The sequence below is a fragment of the Electrona antarctica genome, assembly GCF_951216825.1.
Source record: "Electrona antarctica genome assembly, chromosome: 22".
NCBI classification, from domain to species: Eukaryota; Metazoa; Chordata; class Actinopteri; order Myctophiformes; family Myctophidae; genus Electrona; species Electrona antarctica.
The window spans coordinates 32,567,528-32,590,966 of NC_136805.1; the positions used below are offsets into that span (position 1 = coordinate 32,567,528).

The 23,439-nt window shown below is 43.9% G+C and overlaps 2 protein-coding genes across 5 annotated transcripts; both read right to left on the reverse strand.

Moving 5' to 3' along the window:
- Positions 1-11,643, reverse strand: LOC306915095 (uncharacterized protein; the record flags this gene model as incomplete). The annotated part of the gene is made up of 4 exons (XM_079492340.1): positions 1-298; positions 504-987; positions 1,291-1,371; positions 11,499-11,643. The coding sequence occupies 4 exons, from the start codon at positions 11,641-11,643 to the stop codon at positions 1-3; spliced, it is 1,008 nt and encodes a 335-aa protein (XP_079348466.1).
- LOC306915982 (ankyrin repeat and SOCS box protein 3-like) lies at positions 9,787-22,902 on the reverse strand. 4 transcript variants are annotated; one of them, XM_079493685.1, is made up of 12 exons: positions 22,782-22,902; positions 21,070-21,275; positions 20,289-20,459; positions 20,074-20,186; positions 19,814-19,946; positions 19,227-19,404; positions 15,401-15,616; positions 13,980-14,276; positions 13,697-13,830; positions 12,107-12,319; positions 11,499-11,632; positions 9,787-10,826 (listed from the first exon to the last, which is right to left on the reverse strand). In XM_079493685.1, the coding sequence occupies exons 1-10, from the start codon at positions 22,799-22,801 to the stop codon at positions 12,117-12,119; spliced, it is 1,671 nt and encodes a 556-aa protein (XP_079349811.1). In that variant the 5' UTR covers positions 22,802-22,902; the 3' UTR covers positions 9,787-10,826; positions 11,499-11,632; positions 12,107-12,116. The 4 variants fall into 4 exon arrangements, with proteins under 4 accessions (XP_079349811.1, XP_079349810.1, XP_079349809.1 ...); XM_079493684.1 differs by having other exon boundaries at positions 20,289-20,462; XM_079493683.1 differs by having other exon boundaries at positions 20,289-20,465.
- Between the last annotated feature and the right edge of the window lie 537 nt (positions 22,903-23,439).

Below are 23,439 nucleotides of genomic sequence, written 5' to 3' on the forward strand. Positions count from 1 at the left end.
TTACAGTCTTAGACCAGTCATGCTTCGAGGAGGACCTCTGGCGATGGTCTGAAGAGGAAGGCGCTCCGTCGGCCCGCCGCTAAAGGCGAGACACCTCCGTACTGTCTCCTCAGGGAAGCTACAGAACACCGACAGCTGCATCTGTCCATCTGTCCTGTAGACGGTCACCCTCCACTGCCGCGGGACGACGCGTCCCCCCAGTTCCCATGTGGCGGAGACACCGGAGATGACTCTGGCCAGCTGCTGACCGTTCACCTCTACAAGGTCATGCTGGTTGCCGCTGCGGGCGTTCCAACACCTGAAGGGGGGTAAATGAGGAAAAAGAGGTTGCGCATCAGCAATGGTTTTCAGTGGAGTGCTAAACCCAAATCCAGTATATGCGTTTCGGCTATGCAGCCTTCATCAGAGCATGATGCTTCATGATATAATAAATAAATGGAAGTGTGTACTTTCGTGTGTAAAATTCCAAAAAGGTAGCAAATAAATGGTGGACAAATTCCTACCTGAAGGGGGGTGTTAGGGTGTCAGGGTGGGGCGGAGTCACCAGGGACCTGGAGAATTCCTGGAAAAGAATGTTGTTTTGAGTGGTCACCACCGCTGGTGTTGGCATAGGCCGGCGCACCCGCACAAACTTCTTAGTAGGGGGGTCATACTGCATACAGCCACAGCGGTGGTACTCGGGTCTGAACGCCGGCCTCCACCGCTTAGTACGCCGGTCATAGCGTTGGTACACCGGCCTCCACTCCTTAGTGAGACGGTCATAGACACACTCGCAGGGTCTGTTCAGGTGAACAGCAGGTGTGAAGTCCTTTGGAGGTCTCAGGAGCTGCTCGTCTACTACTGTGAGAGAGGAAAGGTCACTTTCCTGATCCACGCGCCGGTAGAGCTCAGGGACACACGCTGCGATGGCCTCCATGTCGTAATCGGTCAGTGGGCGGTTCCTTAGGTTGTCCACGTGGACGTCGATCTGCCTTCTGAAACGAGCTCCTGCAATGCAAAACACAACGTTAGTTTACCATTAGCGTTATCGTTCTTAACTGAAATGTTTGTTGAGGAGCCCCTCCTATGCACAGGTTTGAGTGTTTGTGTAAACACAAACATGGAAGCCAAAAGTGAGGACGCAAATTGTGATTGGCCAGAATGAGATGTATGAATATTATAAGAGCTCCTCTCACTTCACACGGGTGCGATTGTTAAATTCCAAATTGGATTAAAATATTTTGTAGATCCAGTGAGGTGAATGAGCTAAAAGTCTAACAAAAATGTATTAGTTATTGATCAAAAACTTACTTGCACGTCCAGAGGTTGAAGACAGCTTGTTGATCAACTTGATGTGGCACCGCTCCATGCTGCTGTTGTGGTGAGGGGCTGCTGAGAGAGAGAGGGGGGAGAGAGAGGGGGGGGGGGGGGGGGGTGCTGAGAGAGAGAGAGAGAGAGAGAGCTGAGAGAGAGAGTGAGAGCTGAGAGCTTCCCAGAGATCTGACACCTGTGAAGGAGAGAGAGAGAGAGGTCAGTTTATTATGTCAGTGGTGGAGGAAAGTAACTAAACATTTACTACTAACTGTAGCCTAATTAAGTACAATTTTGAGGTAGGCCACTGTAGTAATATGGAAGTAAAATACTTTATAAATCTCATTACAATACATTAGTTACAAAATATTTATTTACCAATTAAGCCCCAAAATACAAACTCGCAATCGTATTGTTAGCTTGTAGATAGAAAAATAAGCAGATCTGCTTATTTTTTAGGGATAATATAGGCCCCCCTATGTCCAGCTTTTAGTTTATGTAACCCAAATTTTGTCCCAACAAACATTAAATGCCATTGATAATGGACAATCTTGAGTGTTTGGGTAAATACAAACATTGCTGTAACAAACATTGATGAAAGAGAGGACACATTTATGATTGGCCGGGATTACATGTAGCCATATATGATGATAAGAGCGCTCCTCACTTCACACGGTGTGATTTTTGAAATATTAATTTGGCCAAATTCCATTCATAATGCATATAATTACTGTAACTGTTGATTTGCTCCCATGCACTCTAACCTTATTAGGTCATGTATAGCTCTGGTCCATAGCCTTACTGCTTCTATCTGCAGGGCAGATATAAGCAGTAAGGCTATGGACCAGAGCTAGGTCATGTTGAGAGAAAATTTGGGGGGAAAAAAAAAAAAAAAAAAAAAAAACAGATCTCCCAACGTTCCAAAGAATTGTTTTTTTCACAACAGTGACACTAGATGGTGACCGATTTGAAATTTGAACGACTGTGTAATCCGTTGTTACTAGTTTGATTCAAATGTGAATCACGTTTGAATCAAACGAGTAACATCATAACCGAGGCCCAGAGCCATTAACGTCAACACGTTCACGATCGTTAACGTTTAAATGCAAGTAGGCCTGACTCCTTTAAACACACTACAACTTACAACGGCAACCGACAGCCTATTTAAATTACATTACCACCGTTGGGTTTTTAAAAAAAAAACACAACTGTTCCATAAACGGTGCACGTTGCATCATGTACCGATGACAGCCACGGTAACGGAGTAGCCACACCGACGACCGACCTTGCAGCTGAGCTTCTAGACTATAGACGTTAACCCACGCTACAAACACATCAATAAATAGGCATTTTAAACTGCATAGCATTGAAATGTCAGGTGGCCCTAAACCCCCAACGGACTAGCTCCGTTTGGAACCTCATATCTAGGTAGCCCCTTTTGGAACCCTACGTTAAAGTTTCTGACATTTAAAGTCATCAAAATGTCAGAAACTTTAACGTAGGGTTCCAAAAGGGGCTAATATCTAGGCTGCTACGCTCAGAGCTCAAGCGTACTAGCAGTGTAGATAGAGGTTCCAAACGGAGCTACCGTTGCACGACTCCACGGGCATTTCGAAAATAAACTCACCGTTTGTAGAGGAAAAGCTGGTTAAGAGCAACAAATAATACTGCTGCAAAACGCTGGTTCCTCTAGTTGGCGATGTACAGTATCCTGTTTAGCGCTGGTCTGGTTGGTTGGTTAGTTAGTGGTTTGCTGTTAGGCAGTTAGTGATGCTGTGAACTTGAAGCGAGTAGAATGCGACTGGTCCGATCAAGGTCTGGAAGCATTCAGAGAGGTGAAGGTCCGCGCTGTGGTTTAAATACCTGCAGTGGTCTGCTCGAGCAATGGGCCCGCCCCTCGTCGTTGATTGGTCAACTGTGAGCTGACACCGGCCGATGATTGGTCAGATTGAATGTCAACGTAAGATGCCATAGTTCAAAAGTTCAATATCGTCGCGTAACGTAACAAATTGTTGTTTTTATTTTCGCGTTGCAATTGTTATTTTTGTTTTAATTAAGTGACACGTCCGTTTAGAGGAGAAAATATTTAAGTTTAAAAGGTACGAACGCTCGTTTATTTACTTTTATTAAAGTGACATACGTTACGTTTGTTGAACCACCACTGCGGGCCACTGAGCAGATCTTACCGTAATTACAATCCTTAATGCGCAATGAAATTATTTGTGGTGTGTTTACTGTTTACATGACATCACGTCAGAGCACATCAGCACATTAGCACATCAAGCTACTGTCATGTGGGCCTCATTTACAATATTAACCGAATCCCCCATTCATTATGTAAATGTGGCCCACCCGTTGTTTGTTGTGTATTGATAATAGAGTACCGGTATAGTATTTCCGTATTTACATCTAGGAGATTTACATTAAACCTAAGACAAGTGATGTGTCCTGAAGAAGCCACTATGAATGCTGCCATAACACTGTCACGGGGCAGCCATAGGGGGGCAGCACGTGCCCTATAGAGACCTGTCTCGCGTTGCCAGACTGTTGCCTCTCGCAATTTCCAAGTGCTTATACTTATAGCATTCGGATATTATAGTAATAGTTATCTGGCTACACGAGACTATAGAGCCAAACCGGGACAAAGCCATAGACTGTGGACAATGCACACACATTCATCTACACAATTGCTTCTAATTAATTATCACTGGTCAGCTTGAAAGTGACTGTGGGGAGTGGTGTGTTTCATATGTCTCAACTATATCTTAATGAATTCCTGAGCATGGACATTGCAATTATTTTAAACATGTTCAAATTGGGTCACCTGTCCTGACTCCTCTCCAGTGCTGGCAATCCTCCTGTTGATTGGGAGGTGCCAAGTGCTGTAGAGGAGAGGGGTGTTTGTTCCCGTTTTATATTGTAGATTTTCTAATTATAGGCCTAATGTGTTTGTAAAGTGGTGCTCCATCTTCCGGTCGTTGAGATGGACAGACGTGTTTCGTCTCGCTCCTGCGCCAAGTCACAGAATGTTGACAAAAAAGCGCATTTTCTCGCTCATTTTCTTTTCATACTCCTGTGGATTATGGATTTCTACTCCAATTCACCCTGGTTCTACCATCACGTGGATATGAGGAGAATTGATTACGAGAACAACACCAGCGTAAACAACGAAGAACACAGCACGTTCTATCTCCTCGGCAACAACAACAATGGATCGACCAGTAAACATCTCGGACACGGCGCGGCTGGAATCCACGCACTGTTAACCTGCAATCCGACCAAAAGAAACAAACCCCTACTTGGCAAGATCGACAGACGCCTGTTCTGTTGTATATTCTTGTTAATGGCAGGAGACATCCAACCCAATCCTGGTCCTGTAATCACTAGACTTCAGGCGAAGAAACAAACTTGCCTGATGATCACGGACGCAAGGACAACAAAGGAGACGGTCGCGGCCACACAGCCAACTCAAGATACGGGCACGGAGCCGCCTTGGGGATCCATCGCAAGGACAACGCATGAGACGGTCACGGCCACACAGCCAACTCAAGATACGGGCACGGAGCCGCCTTGGGGATCCATCGCAAGGACAACGCATGAGACGGTCACGGCCACACAGCCAACTCAAGGTACGGGCACGGAGCCGTCTTGGGGACCCAACGCAGATCTTACATCGGCGGCAGTCGAGGCAAAAGACACGGACAACACCACCATCTACAGGCGTGAAGAGTCTCCACATCCAACCAAGGGGGACAACGAGGCTGGAGACGGACACCGTGATACTTTACCTGCTATTTCTGCTGTTTCTCCGGTCGACACCATGGCTCAATCGGCCCCACCAGAGCCCTCGGGACCCCATCCCCCACTCCCGCCACCCCACGACGACCCCCACGCACCCCCCACCCTCCCCCCACGGCAACCCGCGGCTTCTACAGACAACAATGGCCCTCCGCTCCCCTATTTCGCCATGGAGGAGATAAGCACCATAGTCAGAGCCAACGGACTTCATATCTTTCACCTGAATGTCAACAGCCTTGGACCCAAAATGGCTGAAATCAGGCATATGTTTCAATGCGGTAAGGCGAACATCATTAGCTTCTCTGAAACCAAACTTGATGAGTCAACTAAAGACCCAGAAGTTGAAATAGAGAACTATTCTTTGATCAGAAACGACAGAAACAGGCATGGTGGTGGCGTGTGTATGTATATTCACAAAGACACTGAATATGTTACTCGTACTGACTTACAGCATGATGAAATTGAAACTGTGTGGGTTGAATTAATTTTCAAAAAAGCTAAATCAGTATTAGTGGGCACCGTCTACAGACCGCCTGACCAACATGGGTTCTATGATATACTTGAGGGGTGCTTAGCTGAGGAGGAAGGTGTAGAGAAAATCCTGATTGGCGACTACAATACAGACATGCAACGAAAGGAAGCACCTGTGTTTAAGTCATTCAGTAAGTTCTGTGATCTACATAGTGTCAGTCAGCTAATTACCCAACCCACTAGAGTGTGTGATTCTACTCAAACTGTCATTGATCTCATTCTGTCCTCGGACAAATCCAGAATCTCCAAGAAAGGGGTTATTGTATGTGGGCTTAGTGATCATTTTATGATATTCTGTACCCGCAAAATACAAAAACTTAAGACCGGCTGCCACAAAACAGTCATATCAAGGGACCTCAAAACCTACTCTAGTGAGGTCTTTAACCAAGTATTGGAGAGTCTGGATTGGTCCGATGAGCTTGAATGCACACATGTCGAAGAAGCTTGGCTTGGCTTCAAAACCAAATTTACATCAGTACTGAACAACATGGCTCCTTTGAGAACCACCAGGGGCAAAACCCGCTCGGAACCATGGATGAATTCGGACATACTGGCTGCAATGAAAGCCAGAGACAAAAAATGCTCTGAGGTTCTAAAATGCAAGTCAAAGCTAGCCAAGCGCTTCGACAGTGTTCGCCAAGCTCGTTTGAACAACCTAAATACACAACGAATCAAACTACGAAACAGTGTAACTGCCATGACCAAATCAGCTAAAAGTAACTTCATTAATGATAAAGCTGAGGAAAACAAAAACAATCCTCATGAGCTCTGGAAGCTACTAAACAATACACTAAGCTATGGTCAGAAACTAAAAACCAGATTTTCGAACATAAACATCAAATCTGACAACACTCTCATCACTGACAACCTTGATGTGGCCAACTACTTGAATATCTTCTTTACAAACATATCAACAACTCTGGTTAACAAACTGCCCTCCCACTCTGGGCTCTTTGGTGTAGAGCACATTACAACCTTCTACAAAAACCTAGGTGTTTGTAAAGACGATTTCAAACTAGTTATGGTAACAACTGATGAGGTAATTAAGAAACTGAGTGCCCTCCAACCCCACAAGGCCACAGGCCATGACAACATTCCCTCCAAATTTCTCAGAGACTCAGCCATCTCTATAGCTCCAATCATCACCCACATAGTAAACCTCTCCATCAAACAGGGACAGGTCCCCCAAGATTTCAAACTGGCCAAAGTAACCCCCTTGCACAAGAAAGGGAGTAAATTAGACCCCGGCAACTACCGCCCTATTTCTATTCTTAGTTCCATCTCGAAAGTGATGGAAAAAATAGTCTATGAACAGGTTGAAAAGTATCTTGCCACTAATAAATTATTATACGAGTTCCAATCTGGCTTCAGAACATCCCACTCCACTGACACATGCCTCCTCTATTTGAGCGACCACATCAAACAAGAGGTGGACGCTGGCAAATACTGCGGCATGGTCATGCTGGACCTCCAAAAGGCTTTTGACACCGTGAACCACTCCATACTGGTTAACAAGCTAAAAGCAATTGGTTTCGATAGCACATCAGTGAGCTGGATGCAATCCTACCTGGAGGGGAGAGAACAGATGGTGGAAGTGAACGGAACACTGTCCCCCCCCCTCCCAGTGAGCTGTGGCGTTCCACAAGGAAGCATACTAGGGCCTCTACTGTTCCTAATATATGTAAACGACATGACTTCAGCCTGTGACTGCAACTTGTTCCTGTTCGCAGATGACTCAGCACTGCTGGTCTCGGACAGGGACAAACTGCAGGTTGAAAATGCCCTCAGCTCTGAACTCGGTAGAATCTGCACCTGGCTCGCTGATAACAAACTATCTTTACACCTGGGAAAAACTGAATCCATTCTCTTTGGCTCTATTAGTAATCTCAGCAAGGCAAATGGCTTCTCGGTTAGAGTGGGTGACAATGTTATCACACGTAAAGATGAAATTACCTACCTAGGTTCCATCCTGGAGGCTAATCTTTCCGGTGATAAAATGGCCACCAACGTAATCAAAAAAGTCAACCATAGAACAAGATTCCTCTACAGGATCTCCTCACTGGTCAACAAAAACACCTTGAAGACCTTAACAGGAGCCCTTGTACAGGGTTTCTTTGACTATGCATGCACCTCCTGGTACCACAGCACCTCAAAGGCCCTTAAAACCAGGCTCCAGACTTCCCAAAACAAACTGGTCAGGCTCCTACTTGATCTAGCCCCCCGAACCCACCTCACCCCTGCCCACTTCGACAGGCTGGAATGGCTTAGGGTCGACGACAGAGTACAGCATCTTGCAATGGGTCTGGTCCACAAGATTCGATACACCACCAAGATACCCATGTACCTGTCTAGATACTTCCTTAATGTTAACGAAGTCCACACCCACAACACCAGAGGGAGTGCAACGAACCATGTACAACCCAGATTCGGCACAAACAAGGGACTAAATTCTTTTCGCTCCTATGCCACTAAAATGTGGAACGCCCTACCAACTGTCATTAAGACATGCGAATCCCTTGACTCTTTCAAAACCGCTCTCAAAGGGCACCTACGGACGGCTGCAATTCGAAACTGGCCCCTGTAAAATCGGAATCCCTCAAACACGAACGCAATGACAACACAAGAGACGGTCGCGGCCACACAGCCAACTCAAGGTATGGCCACTGAGCCAACTTGGGGACCCAACGCAAGGACATCACAAGAGATGGTCACGGCCACACAGCCAACTCAAGGTACGGCCACGGAGCCGACTTGGGGACCCAACGCAGCTCCTCCAAGGAAAACAAACAATTTAACGGAGCTGAACGTGAATCCCCCCCCCCCGCCCCCCCCTTTTTTTCCCCTCACTGTATATTTTTCTTTTCCCTTTTTACCTCCTTTTTGATGAATTCTTTTTTGATGAATTCCTGTTCTGTCTATAGAAGTGTCTATTTGTACGTCTCTAAATGTTTTGATGATTTGAACATGGTGGACCCTGTTGGAAACAAGTGTAATGCTTAATTGGGTCGTCCACTCACAGTTAACAGCCTTTGTATTGAGTTTGTGCTTGAAATGTACTGTAATTCTGCAAACTGTTAATAAATTCTTCAATCAATCAAAAATCAATTGAAATATGAAATGTAAATAGTTAAGTAATGGTGTGTAAATTATGCAAAGGCTCAACTTATGTAACTTAGATAGCATTTTATGTAGACATATCACTATAGTATATAGGCCTACTCATAGTTTCACTGTTAGGTTCTTAACTTCTTAGCTTAGGTATGATTCTTGATGACTATTTCTATGTATTTGATGTATTACAGTATTACCATGTGTTGTTCTTGCTTGCTGTAAGTCACTCTGGACCACTTGCCCAAAATGTGCTGACCTCATCACATTTGTGATGATGGACCACTTGCCCAAAATGTGCTGACCTCATCACATTTGTGATGACGGCTATGGCCGTTTTGAACCCAATGAGTGTTTTTTGTGCAAAACTAATGCTTGGAATGGATTCAGAATCATGAAAAGCCCCTAGTTTGACACGTCACATGCTGATGCTACTTAAAGCATAATGACATTTTTAAAATGTTCCCTTATATAGATTGTTAATGGTATGGTCAGTCACATATAAACCCCTATAAAATAAATACCGCCGGTCAGCAAGTGGATTCATGTATGTATATTGACAATATTTTAGGCCAATAAAAAAAACTATATACCAAATTTCACACTCCACACCCCCGGCTGCCGGACTAGAATAGAATAGAATTATCAGAATGTGATTTTCATAATGTCAGATATCGTTAATCATGTATATACTACAGCTTAAAAAGAATAAAAACAATTCCCGTTTTTCATTTCACACTGGTTGAAACCGCTGTTGGTGGTGGGTAGGACATTCTGGTCAGAAACAATTAGCCCTTCGCTAAGAGCCTCCCCAAACTGTCCTTGTCACGTTAGCAGCGAGGAGACAGCTAGGGCAAGCTGTCCTTCTCCCCCATTGAGATGCATGTTAAATGATGGGATTTCTCCATATAAATATAATGGATCATTTCAGTAACAAAACCTTCATAATGTCTTCTAAATCTAGTCAACCAGGCCTGCAGTAGGCTAAGCACTCATGGGCAAATGTGCATGACATTATTTCAATAAGCTAGAAATACGAGGAAATGACAGAGGCAGAAACAGTATCCAACAATCAACTTTAATGCCCGTCCGACGGGAGTTTTCATGTTGCACGGTAAGAGTACGGTCATTGGTATTATTGCCATCACCTGGGTGGCTCAGACGTGTACCTTTCCCGACGTTAAGCTGTGTATGTGTTCAACAACACAGCCATGAAAAATAACAATGACATCTATGAGGTGACGAAAGTTGCTAAACTATTTGGCCCTTTTTGGGGTGGGGTTTTAGCGAAGGGCTAATTCAGGAGCCAAATCCCAATATTCAAATTTCTGCCTCCTTCACACCAATAGAAACACATTTTCAATATGGGGTGGTACCAATCCTACCCACTCATACAGAATAAACACATGCAATTGGACAGTGGTTATAAAGTAACTAAGTACATTTACTTAAGTACTGTACTTGAGTACAACTTTGAGGTATTATTTACTTTACTTGAGTATTTCCAATTTTGGATACTTTTGAAAACTTTAGTTACTTGTTACTTTACAGATTTTGATTAATATTACAAAACATTAGCCATTCGAAAATAGCCGATCTACGACACAATGTGTCATTTTATACAATTAAAAACTTTGAAATGGGACATTCTGTATAATTAGTACTTTTTGCATTTTGATACAAATGCTTTTGTACTTTTACTGAAGTAAATTTTGAATTTTGGACTTTTACTTGTAACAGAGTATTTCTACATTGTGGTATTGATACTTTTAATTAAGTAAAAAATATAGTACTTTATCCACCACTGCAATTGGAAGTGATGAAAACAATAATAGCAGACAAATTTGGAAATGAAAGTAAACACTATACAATTTAAGATGATGAATAATCAGGTTTTTTTTTTAAATAAATGAAAATGTGCCATAAACAGTAGACCTGAGATCAAGATCACGGTGGTGAGATGTCGGAAAATGTGAGGAAGTTATGGAGCAGAGTTGGAACCGGTAGCCGCTCAACGGCATTGGTTCTCATAAGGACGTCACTTCCCAGTATGTCCCTGATCTTCAGCCTGCACAGGTGAAGCAGAGAGGGGAAACCATCTACCCCCCACACACACACACACACACACACACACACACACACACACACACACACACACACACACACACACACACACACACACACACACACACACACACACACACACACACACACACACACACACACACACACACACACACACACACACACACACACACACACACACACACACACAGTTATTAATTTTTCCAGAAACACATACACAAAGAAAAGTAAACTATGGCACCCAGCCTGACGGCGTGTCAGTCCCCTTCACTCTCCCCATTACCTCTCAGTCTACTGTGATCTATCAATAAAGGCAAAAGCCCCCCAAAATCTTAACCCTAGAACACTAAACCCGGATGAGTTACTGACACCCTGTGGTGATTACCACTTACTGTAGGAAATCCCAAGCAATCCCTATCCTTGTAACGGTTGTGCACATTTTAAGTAACAAAAGTTAATCAATGTGTGTTTGTCCATCACGTCGTATTCTGAAGAGCTCACAACATTATGCAATGCTCTTGGAAAAGTGGTCCTAACGCATTGCGTTGTACATTGTCATTTTATCACAACCTTTGTGCATCACGATGAAACAGGGCATTCATTTACGACAAAACATAAAACTTTTAAATATGGAGCAACAATGTACTAAATGGCATACAGCACATAAGTGAATGTGTTGTACACACCGACGGGACAAGCAGGTATCCAGGTCTTGCTTCTCAGACGCTGCTGCAGAACTTCAGTCAGGGCCGGCGACAGCGTCGACCAGTTCACCATCTCCAGCAGGTAGTTCAGAACCTTGTCGTCTGCCGTTCTGAAACTGTGTGGCATGAATGACGACAAAAACACAGCAGCGATCAGAACAATTTATCAGTCGAGTCACGATTATGCACATCAACAACATCTCTAGCACAGTGGTTTTCAACCTTTTTCACATCAAGGTCCATTATTTATTAATTCTGCATTTGAGCCGAACCACCGTTTGAAAAAACACCTACTGAATAAACTACTTCGTGGCCTTGACAGCCCATACATTCAAACAGAAAGGTCCTAGCTGATACTAAATTACATTAAACAATGTTCATTGTGCCACTTGTATTGCCACTCACTGAATGCATGCACATACCCTCTATAGTAAACAAACAAACCAACAATCTTTTTTGTTTGGCGTTTTGAGCAGGAAACAAGGGAACAGATGTTCTCAACTCAAAGGAAAGCAAAAACAGTAATCAGCACTTGAAAATAATGTACATAATGTTCATATTGCATGGATACAAAAGAGGGGCATAATTACACAAGTGTCTTTATAGAACATGTCTGTGAATGTGTATGTGTACGATATCGGTGTGCCTTTGATCTGGCAAAGGCGGGGGTGGTGGGACGTCTGAGAAGTGGAGGTAGCCATGTAGTCGGGTGGGCACTGGAAGCTGCTGGATGAGCGTCGGATTCCCCCCCAACACATCTCTGATCTTCAGCCTGCAGAGGTGGAAGAGAGACGGTACACAGTCTAGAGAGGAAAGGGGAGAGAGAGAGAGAACAGAGATGGATTGTTAAAATTCCATTGTTCAGAAGACACTGTGGAATCCATTAATGCTGCTTTGTTTCTGCACCACATGTCCATTCAATCCAACCTTGGGTCGGGAGCCTATCTTCTGTTTCTGTAGCATGAGGAAGATGGATGTACCTGTACCTGCCCTGGACATGACGCTAGTATGTCGCAAGGCCTTACCCCGAATCCAACCCTTTATACCAGGGGTATAAACCTGTTTAATTTCAAAACCCATTATTTATTCGCCATTTCTAAAACGGATAGTCCCATTACTTGAATCTAATTGGCTGGTTTATGATTAGACCACGTACTAAATGTCACTAAATAATCTACACCTTAAAGCTGCTATAAGCAATAATGTCAAATTTTGAATGACCTTTTTTTGGTATTTAGACAGCCATCAATGAGTAAAACGCTCCCCCAAAAAAATGAGTCTCTGTGACACATCTAGGCGCCACAATCTGCATTCAAAGATGTTCCTAGAAGCTTTGTCATTGGTCAAAAACACTTCTAAGCACCACCCGTGCTCTAAGGACTGTGAATGAGTCTCTCCAGGCGGGCTTGTAAAGACAGCAATCCTATTCCCCTGTGAACAGCTGACCACCCTCGTAATGTAGCCAAGTAGCCATGCTAGAGTTTGTGACATGATGTTCACATACATATCAGCTAAATCTGCCACCACATAAATGTTGTTTGTCAATGTAACTTCGTTTGGCAAAAGTTGACAACTAACAAACAAAGCCTGACTGGAATGGCTGAGTAAACAAGGAAGTAGCTCTATCTGGTGGCCGTAAAGTGTAACTACTTTCTACGCCTCTCAGCCATTATAAAATACAAGGTAATCTGAGACCTCTTGTGGCTTATTGCTTTATTGAGCCACGGAACAACATTTGATGAGATTTAGCCTCTCAGACTCAAAACTAAAGAATATTTTGTTGTCGTTGGAAAAGATTTCTCATACCGGAAGTTCAATGAATATATGGCAGTTGAGACCGTTGTCCTATAAATCGGTTCAGGAATACAAAAGAAGACACAGTACATCATTTTATTGAGCATCATAAACAGTGGTATAGGTATCGTTTCTGTCTCGGGGGTATCACGAGATTTGGCTGCCAGACAGGAAGCGGTGGAAAGTCTCACGATACTTGGTACGTTCAGAAAGGTACTTTGTGCTCTTTAGATACCATACCTCTATAAAATTACACAGTGTACATACTGTACTATTATGGCAGACAATCTTCCTTATTTACTCTGATTCTACGGCACTGTCCGTGGTTTTAATAATTCTAATTCTAATTCTGTCCTAATTTCTGACTTGATCATGCGTGGCCTTACCAAAACAGGCCAGTGGTGTCCAGGTCTTCTCATCCAGTCTCCGAAGCAGAATGTTTCTCAGATCTTGTGACAGGGTCGACCAGTTCACGAATGCCAGTAGGTAGTTCAACACCTCGCTGTCTGCCTTTTCCAGCCTATGAAAATAATCACAAGCTCAATTGACGGAGCTAGTACAGGGGGTCCCCAGCTAAATGATTGATAGCTAGGGAGTATGAACCAAAGTGTTACCGTAACAGTGTACGAATTAAGTCACATTTATGCGTTGAAAAAGCAAAGAGCTTACATGATGGGCTGCAGCAGTAAAGACGGCTCCAGGTCTGCCTGTAGGAGCACGGGCAGCCAGCAGGAGGCAAACTTCACATAGTCGAGTGCTACACAGAGCAGTGCCCTCAATTCAGTGCGCCTCAACTCTCTTCGCTGGTCCGGTATGGAAGAAAGGCTCCGGCTCATATTCTGGATCTTGGGGATACGTCTGTGCTGCAGTATCAGCGGCAGCAGCTCTGGTTTAATGGGCAAGGCAAACATCCACACAGCCTCAGTCAAAGTGGCTCCTGCGGCCAGAAGCAACTTCACCGTTTCACTGAAAGAAGATATTTAGTTGTATATTTCAGCCATGTCATACAGCAGAAAAACTGCATTTTAAATTTACATAGGTGTTAAGAGTCCTCTGGCGTTTCAATAGTGCAAGGTGACGAAAATAGCCTACAGGATAAACACCACACGTGAAATGCTACAATAAGGATGCAAGGTTTCGGCCGTGATGTCACTTACAACACGGAAGTAGCATAGCAGCAGAAAGAACGCCATTATGAAGGAAATAAGGAATCGGCAGTGATGTGACATCACTGGCGATTCCTTGACTTGGGTATGCGAGAAGCACCCAGATGCAATCTTGCAGTGCGCTCTGATTAAAGTGTTACCCGCCCGCGTTTAGTTCAGATAACGCTCGTCCCCGTACCATAGCCCCGTACCCGTGAAGTATATTTTTCCACCCGCTTTCACCCATCAAAGGTTGCAGGACTCTGGCATGTGGATAGTTTATCCACTTACGGTGCTGTAAGTGATCTAATATAACTTTCAATTGAAAATGTTACACAGTATGTCCTTAAAAGTAAGACAAAAGGGCAAAAACAAATAGAGAAAACAACTAAAACTGTTCAAATTAGAAAAGGGGAATTTGATTAGGTGGGGAAGGCAAGTCTGAAGACGTGATTTTAATCCATTTACTGTAGGACTGAGGCCGAAGTTTTCTGAAAAACGTACAAAAAATTACAAAACATTTATGTTGCTATACTGTACATAGCAACAAGAACCCCAAAAGGGGTTCCCGTCTTGAAGGAACAAACACCAAAAGTGATTCCCGTCCTAAAAGGGTTGAAGAAGGGTGAGTTTCATAGGGAAGGCCAGCGAGTGAGAACTGAGAAGGCCCTGACACCCCAGGTTCAGCGCTTTGTCCTGGGGACCACCAGGTGGTTGGCACCACCAGGGGCATGGTTATGTATGAGGTCGTAGAGGTAGCAGAGAGCTGCTAGGTTGTTCAGGGCCTTATAGGTGGTGAGCAGTATTTTAGAATCTATTCTGTATTTTACTAGTGAGCCAGTCCACTTCGGGGAGCCAGAAAGAGGGGCTTTGAGCTTGTATCTCTGATATGTTCAATGTTTTTTTGTTTGTTTTTGTTTTTGTTAAATGAGTTTGTGTACAAACCTGCACGGGTGGTCGTCACACGCTATAGACATGGCCAGCGGTGAATGATGACCCAGCTTGAGACTGCAGTCCTGGGCGTCTGGACTGTAGCCCTCCTGCAAGAGCAGCGCGACACTCCACCGCCGCTTCTGATCCACAGCTACGTACAGAGGACTCACCATGGCCTCGCCGCGGTCGCACGCACGGTCCGTCACAGCTATCAGCCTCTTGAGGATGCTGGAAGCACAGAAGTGAGAAACATTTCTCAGTAAGTATTTTTTGAGGGGCACTAATGTTTGTCTTTAGTTCAATGTTTGTTTTGTAAACGCCATTGACAATGAAGGGAAAATGTATGTCATAATCAGTGTTGGGTGTAACGGCGCTATTAATAACGGCGTTATGTAACGGACTACTTTTATTGGTAACGGAATAAAGTAACTACTTAGTTTTGCAATTTAGTAGTTAGTTACCTAGTTACATTTCCAAAAAAGTAATCCCGTTACTATAATGTGTCCCTGTTCATTTTGTTGGCAAGATTTAAAAAATAATAAAGCCCCGACTGCCCGCGGAGTCTATTTCTCCTGCCTTCTGTGTGAGTTATCCTTCCATGCCCACTATACCATGTACTATACATCCTGCGTCTACTACATCCTGTAGTTCACTTAAGAAATAAAAGTATTGTTACACGTAGCTTTTATTTTGAAGAGGAAGAGGAAGTTGTTTCGGTTGTAGCCAGCTGCCATGACAGTCTAGTCGACTGGAAGTGCCGGGTGGTAGTGGAATAATAATAACTAGAAAAAGTGCCCCTCAGGGCACAGGTCTCCACCAGGGCAGGTCAGGTTGTGGCCTCCTGGTGGTGCTATAATAGGCCAATGTGAAAAGGGTGCCATTTCTTCATACGCCTTTGATGGCAATTGGATGATTTGAGGCATTTTGTTCCAAAAATGTGTTTTGCAAAAATCAACCTGTTGGTGGCGCTATAACAGGCCAATGTGAAAAGGGTGGGATATATTCCTCAGCCTAGTAAGAAAATGTGTGAAAGATTTCACGTAAATTGCACGCTGCGTTCCTGATTTGAGGCTTTTGTTCAAAACGGGGCAATCTTGCAAACTGTGAAAGCCAATTATAGCCAATTAGGATGGAATATGAAATATTGGACAGATCCGACTTGCGCACATGACCATAGAGATACTGTGTAACGATTTGTGAGATTTTTGGACAGAATCTGGAGGAGTAATATCAAAAAATGTGTTTTACAAAAGTCGGCCTCCTGGTGGCGCTATAAAAGGCAGATGCGGAAAATGCAGGTCAAAGGTTTGTCCTTGGCCTCTAGGGAGTGTGCATGCAACATTTCACGCAGATCGGTGCAGTTTTAGGTAAAACATGTGAAAAGCTGCCTCATGGTGGCGCTATAACAGGCCGTTCTGGAAAATGTGGGGCAGAGGTTCATTGTTGGCATCCAGGGAGTGTGTGTGCAAAGTTTGGCATCGACCGGGTTAACGGTGCCGGAGATTAGCTGGTAACAGACGGACGGAAGGACGGACGGACACACACACACACACACGGACGGACACACACACGGACGGAGTGCAAAACATACTCTCTCCCCATGCCTTCGGCCTGGTGGAGACAACAACAACATGCTTTTAGCCAAAGTTCATGAAAACCGCATGCGTCTATGACTTAAACAATGTAGGCTAAGCACTTTGGAATTACGTTTAACATGGTATATCCTCCGTGGCGGCGTCATTAGGTGAGTACTAGTTAATGAATTGTTAAGTTTCATAGTATCATTCATCATCAACAACAGGCTGTTGTTGTTGCCCCCCCAAAATGAACAGGTTACTGCCTACAGGATTCTCATTCTGTTACTGTCACTGCCTGCAAGGATGGCCGCCGTGCCATTGCTTATAAACTATCTAATTCATACGTGGGTCGCCGTGGGTCCACGTGGAGTTAACGAATGTTAACGAAGTCCACACCCACAACACCAGAGGGAGTGCAACGAACCATGTACAACCCAGATTCGGCACAAACAAGGGACTAAATTCCTATGCCACAAAAATGTGGAACGCCCTACCAAGACATGCGAATCCCTTGACTCCTTCAAAACCGCTCTCAAAGGGCACCTACGGATGGCTGCAATTCGAAACTGGCCCCCGTAAAATCTGAATCCCCCCCCACCGCCCCCCCCCTTTTCCCCTCACTGTATATGTTTCTTTTCCCTTTTTACCTCCATTATGATGAATTCCTGTTCTGTTCTTTGTCTATATAGAAGTGTCTATTTGTACGTCTCTAAATTTTTGAAGAAGTTTTGATGAATTGAACATGGTGGACCCTGTTGTAAACAAGTGTAATGCTTAATTGGGTCGTCCACTCACAGTTAACAGCCTTTGTATTGAGTTTGTGCTTGAAATGTACTGTAATTCTGCAAACTGTTAATACAATTTTCAATCAATCAATCAAAGTTGTTGTTGTTGTTCATGCGCCACGGCGTGCGGCGTGGAGAGGGCATCAGAGCGCAGCGCAACAGGTATGGCATATTGTAGTGTACTCTCTGCACTCTCTTTCTGTCCAGTCCTACGTGTATAGGCTGGTGATTGTGGCAAATTATATTCATTAATAAAGAGAGAGCTGTAAAGGGGATATTGTCTATGGTCAGTTCATGGTGTGTATCATTCTCGTTTTTAACCGGGCCGTGATAATGCGGCGCAATGACGGTAGGCAGTAGCCTAATACAATGTAACCAACTTGCGCAAGCATTACAAAATGGGTTTTAATTGTCAGGTAACGGAAAATAATCTAACCTTTTACTTTTCTCAGAAGGTAATTTGTAACGGTAAGGGATTATTTTTATGGGCAGTAATCCAGTAACCTAACGACGTTACTTTCTAAAGTAACGATGCCCAACACTGGTCATAATGTGCCTCATTACGTCATATTGTCTCTTTATTGTTAATGGTGTTTAATGTTTGTGTTGGCACCGTTTGTTTTACATCACTATTACATCACCTAATCAACATGAGTTAGACTTTAATATATTAGCGCCCCTCACTTCATGTGTGATTTTTGAAATTGACTGTCATTATATCTTTGTGGCTTTCACACTAAACGATTGGTCGCCGACTAGGCATCACACACTGCAAGAGTTCACCAAGATGCGATCCAGACCCGATCATATAGGCTACATCATTTGTTTTTTATTCCAATTCATTTTGACATTGCACGTACGTGCAGGATAGATCTGGTACCCACACCGTGATACAAGCGCAAGACCGACACAGGACGCTTTCACGGGCCGGGACGTTTTTCGGGTGTAAAATGTGTGCTAATTAGTAAGGCCAGGTGGGGCCTCGGGCCAGCCCAGTTAAGACCCAGGTGGGGCCGGGCCTTCATTTTGAGAACTGTTTTCGCCAGCTGCCGGGCACAGCTGCGCTAATAACCTTGGGGCGTTTGAATGGACATAGTCAGAGTTTGAATGGACCGGTATCAGTCAAAAGGGAGACATCGAAGAGAAAGGACGGGTGGGGAGGATCTGGAATGTCAGTTCAGGTAGGCTCCATATATGGAGATCTAAGGTTCGAGGTCAGATGTAGAGTTGCTGGCCGGCTCTATGAGATGAGATGAGATGATGTATGATGATGTACGATGATAAGAGCGCCCCTCATTTCACACGGGTGTGATTTCTATGAAATCAATTGAAATTTTCACCAGTTTGAATAGCGAATATTGCCAATCTACAATCTCACAACACGTTTTATAATGACATGCAGCCTGCAGTGTACTGTGTATATACAGTTATACTATCACAGAGAAACATCTTATGGATCAGTACTACAGTAGGTACCTGATGTGGCCCAACTGAGCGGCAGCGTGAATGGGGAGCTGGGGCCAGTCAGAGCTGCATGGGAGGTTAGGATCAGCGCCGCGCTCTAAAAGAAGCTCCACGCATCCTTCATAACCCTCTTGAGCTGCAATAAACAGCGGCGTGGCCAAGTCCTCGACCTGGGCATTCACGTTGGCACCTACAGTACAGTGGAAAACACACGTGAACACCTAATAACAACAGTAATGAACTAGAAAGGTGCAATTCTGGGGAATTGCAAGTGTGGTTGCACTGATACGTGGGGAATCCATTTATATTATAGAAATAGATAGAGTGTGTGTGTGTGTGTGTGTGTGTGTGTGTGTGTGTGTGTGTGTGTGTGTGTGTGTGTGTGTGTGTGTGTGTGTGTGTGTGTGTGTGTGTGTGTGTCTTATCATTAAAATAAGATCTGGTTGCAAAAGGGGCGAAGTATCCCTTTAAAGGCAGAAAAGCCCCCCAAGAATATTTTTAAATAAAGAAGAGAGGACCAGCCGGCGGGCGGACCATGTCTAGTAATAATGATGATGATGATGATCGTCACAAAAACACAGTAAGGGAAATTGGTTGACCTGCATCAATAAGAATCTCCAGGCACTGCTGCTGTCCGTACTGCGAGGCTAAAAACACAGGAGTGATCTTGTGGTCATCGAGTGCCTCCAGGTGACACACACCAACCAGTGTGCGTAAAATGTCACTGTGACCCTTGGGAAAGAAAATAATAAAAGTGTGACATGATTCATGGTATAAAATGTAAACTGTACATCTGTGTGTGTGTGTGTGTCTGTGTGTGTGTGTGTGGGGGGGGGGTGTGTGTGTGTTAAAATATTACCTTATAAACAGCTTGGTGAAGGCAGGACCAGCAGGAGGCAGTATGTGTGCCGTTGACTTCTGCACCTTTACGGACTAGCAGTTCCACAATCCCTTTATGCCCAGCATCCACAGCTACAGTATATAGGAACAAAACGGATAAATAACACATAATATACAGATTTAAGTACCACAATGACAATAGTAATGAATGAATGCGTTCGTTACATACAGTACCTGCAAAAAGAGGACAGGACAGATCGTTGGTTGGCTGGTTAATGTTGCCGTGTGCTTTCAGAAGGGTTCGTACCACCGGCAGGTTCCCTTGCCGTGCCGCCAGGTACAGTGCAGACTCTCCCTCGTGAGTCAAAGAGTTCACGTAGCCGCGATGGCCGTGCGATGAGCCTGCTGCTGCTTAGCAATTCAGAGGAGAAAAGAAAAGCAGGAAGAGAAAAGGGCGTCTTTAGCCACTGATACCTAATACTGTGCCATACGACGAACATGAGCCATGAGCAATAATGTACGGAAGTATTTGAGACCCCCTATTGATAATCAAAGGCCCCTTTTCCACCAAAATAAGATAATAATAGAACTGGTTCCCTTCTAGATTCTTGGAACCGTGGCGTTTTAATGGAACCGGCGGCCATTTTTTGGTTCCAGTTCTGAACCAACTTTTAGGGTTCTGAACTTCTGAACCAATTCATTTTCAGTGGAAACACTCTGAACTGGTTTAATATTAGGCGGGAAAAAATACTTGAACCAGTTCCACCCCGGTGGAAAAGGGGACATAGGGTACTCGTGTCGTACGTGGCACAGGGGTAAAGTGGGATATGGTGGTTCAACTGCAGTGCTCTTATTTTACATTCCACAGACCAGAAGACAGAATGTTGCGTGTTGTGTTTATTGTTGGTTGCGTCTCCTCTCAAACAAGCACTTGTTTGAGAGGAGACACCCCCCCCCCCCCCCCCCCCCAAGTATGTATGAACATAACTGTTTGCCGTATACAATCCTTGCTTACCAGCAGCAGACAGGATCTCTTGCACGCACTCCTTGTGGCCAGCGGCTGCTGCCTCGTGCAGGGCGTTCCAGCCACGGTTGTCTCTGCTGTCTACGCTGAGGCCTTTGCGGATCAGCTTCCGAACACGCTCTCTGCACCCGGAGCGAGCTGCTGCCGCGACGCTGGACACGGTGTCCCCGTAACACTCAGTGAAGTCCATCGCCTTTCTAAGTGTTGGAATTTAGGAGGATATACAATTATATTATACATACAGGAACTGGGAAGTTTGTGTTTTTTTCCCTCACCTATGAATACCTTAATGGAGAGAGGGAACAACAAGTTTAACTAGAGTAGTTTTCCACCCTTAAGCATAATTTTATGCACATGTGCAAAAAATAATGGAAATGGCAGATCTACAAGCTCACAACGAGTTGCATAGCAGTGTTATCGGCTTGTTGATCTGATATTGTCACTATTTTTTAAGAATTGTAACGTTTCTTGAGACTTCTCACCTATGACATGCCCAAAATAGGGACTGTTTTATTAAATTGTTGATATCAATTACTTTTATGATACATTAAATCGATTAGTTCTCTTAACTGCTGCACCCCTGATCTGCAGGGCAGAATCATAGAACCATTAGGGCTATGGACCAGAGCTACCCAGCTGATCTGTGATTGGACGGTGATAAAACCTTTCCAGTTTGCTCTCTGTGAGTGAAAAACATTTAGCTAATTAACTTGCCCTACATTTGCCAGGAGCCCAGGACCGTCAGAAGATAATTTACAAGGAAGGGGTGCTTGCATAGCCTTGGATCAATTCAAGACTATGTCTTTTGACATTTGCATAGAGAAATACGAAATTATTGGTCACGGCCACACAGCCAACTCAAGGTACGGCCACGGAGCCGACTTGGTGACCCAACGCAGCTCCTCCAAGGAAAACAAACAAATGAACGGAGCTGAACGTGAATCCCCCCCACCCCTTTTTTCCCCTCACTGTATACGTTTCTTTTCCCTTTTTACCTCCTTTATGATGAATTCCTGTTCTGTCCTTTGTCTATATAGAAGTGTCTATTTGTACGTCTCTAAATGTTTTTGATGAATTGAACATTGTGGACCCTATTGGAAACAAGTGTAATGCTTAATTGGGTCGTCCACTCACAGTTAACAGCCTTTGTATTGAGTTTGTGCTTGAAATGTACTGTAATTCTGCAAACTGTTAATACATTTTTCAATCAATCAAAGTATTAGTCAGACTCGGATATAGTCTTGAGCCAAGGCTAGCATTCTGTCATTGCTGTGTGACTGTGACTGAGAGAGTTCATACAATACAGTGCAAAGAGAGATTCCTGCATTCGTGTTTAAACCTAAATGGAAAACGTAAAAAAATAAATGTCCAATTGATTGATTGAAATATGTATTAACAGTTTGCAGAATTACAGTACAATTCAAGCACAACGAGTCAATAAAAAGACTGTTAACTGTGAGTGGACGACCCAATAAAGCATTACACTTGCTTACAAGAGGGTCCACCTTGTTCAATTCATCAAAAAAATCACCAACGCAATGGACCAGAGCCCCACACACTTTAAAGTGTTACGCTAGGACACAATTTAAACAAACGTAGTACTGTAGTGATTAATACTGTATATGATTTTATATATGTATATAAATACATGCATACACGATTACACGGTAATGATCGGTTGTAGTAACGAGGAAAGTTCCTACCCTGTGGGCATTTGGTCCATTTATAAATGTATATCAAGTGCCAGTTGGGGAGTTTCACCAAAGAGGACCATTTTACCAGTTCACTTTACTTCCGTACACACACGGCAGCTACTGCTGCGATTGGTCAACAGAAAAGCCCCTGTGACATGATTGGACCAATATTATTGTGGGTGCAAAAACCTAGATTGGGCGAGAGGCTCCCCCTAGTGGCTAATCTGAATTCCACTGCAACTTCAGATTTAAATCAACTAAAGGCAAATACCGTTAACTTCAAGTCATGATGCAAAGGTCAGTTTTAAAAGGTCTTTCAAGGGTTGTCAGTTTTAATTTAATGCTGCTACATCCACAAATTCCACCTGCATCCTCAGGAGTGAGAGTTCACTATACCAGATTCTAAACCCTTTTCATTCCAAAAAACATAGTTATACAATTTGTCATCAGTCGCTGGTCCCCAAATCTACACTTTTATTCATAAACTCTGGTAAGGGTTCATATATTGGACCCCTGGTGTTGAGAACCAGTGTACTATGAATGCATGTGGTACAGCATAGACAGTATACTGTACCACACATTGCAGTCTATTCCAGAGCAGAGCTTTTCACTTTGTGCCCAACAAAGAGACAAGTCAAAATCTCAAGTCATACCTGTATTTAGTGAA

Excerpts from the sequence above, each read along its gene's own strand:
- LOC306915982 (XM_079493683.1), bottom strand. The coding sequence starts at position 22,801 with ATGGACCAAATGCCCACAGG. Across the intron at positions 21,276-22,781 it reads ATGGACCAAATGCCCACAGG|AAAGGCGATGGACTTCACTG; the intron begins GTAGGAACTTTC and ends TCCAACACTTAG. Across the intron at positions 15,617-19,226 it reads GCTCAGTTGGGCCACATCAG|CATCCTCAAGAGGCTGATAG; the intron begins GTACCTACTGTA and ends CTGTGCTTCCAG.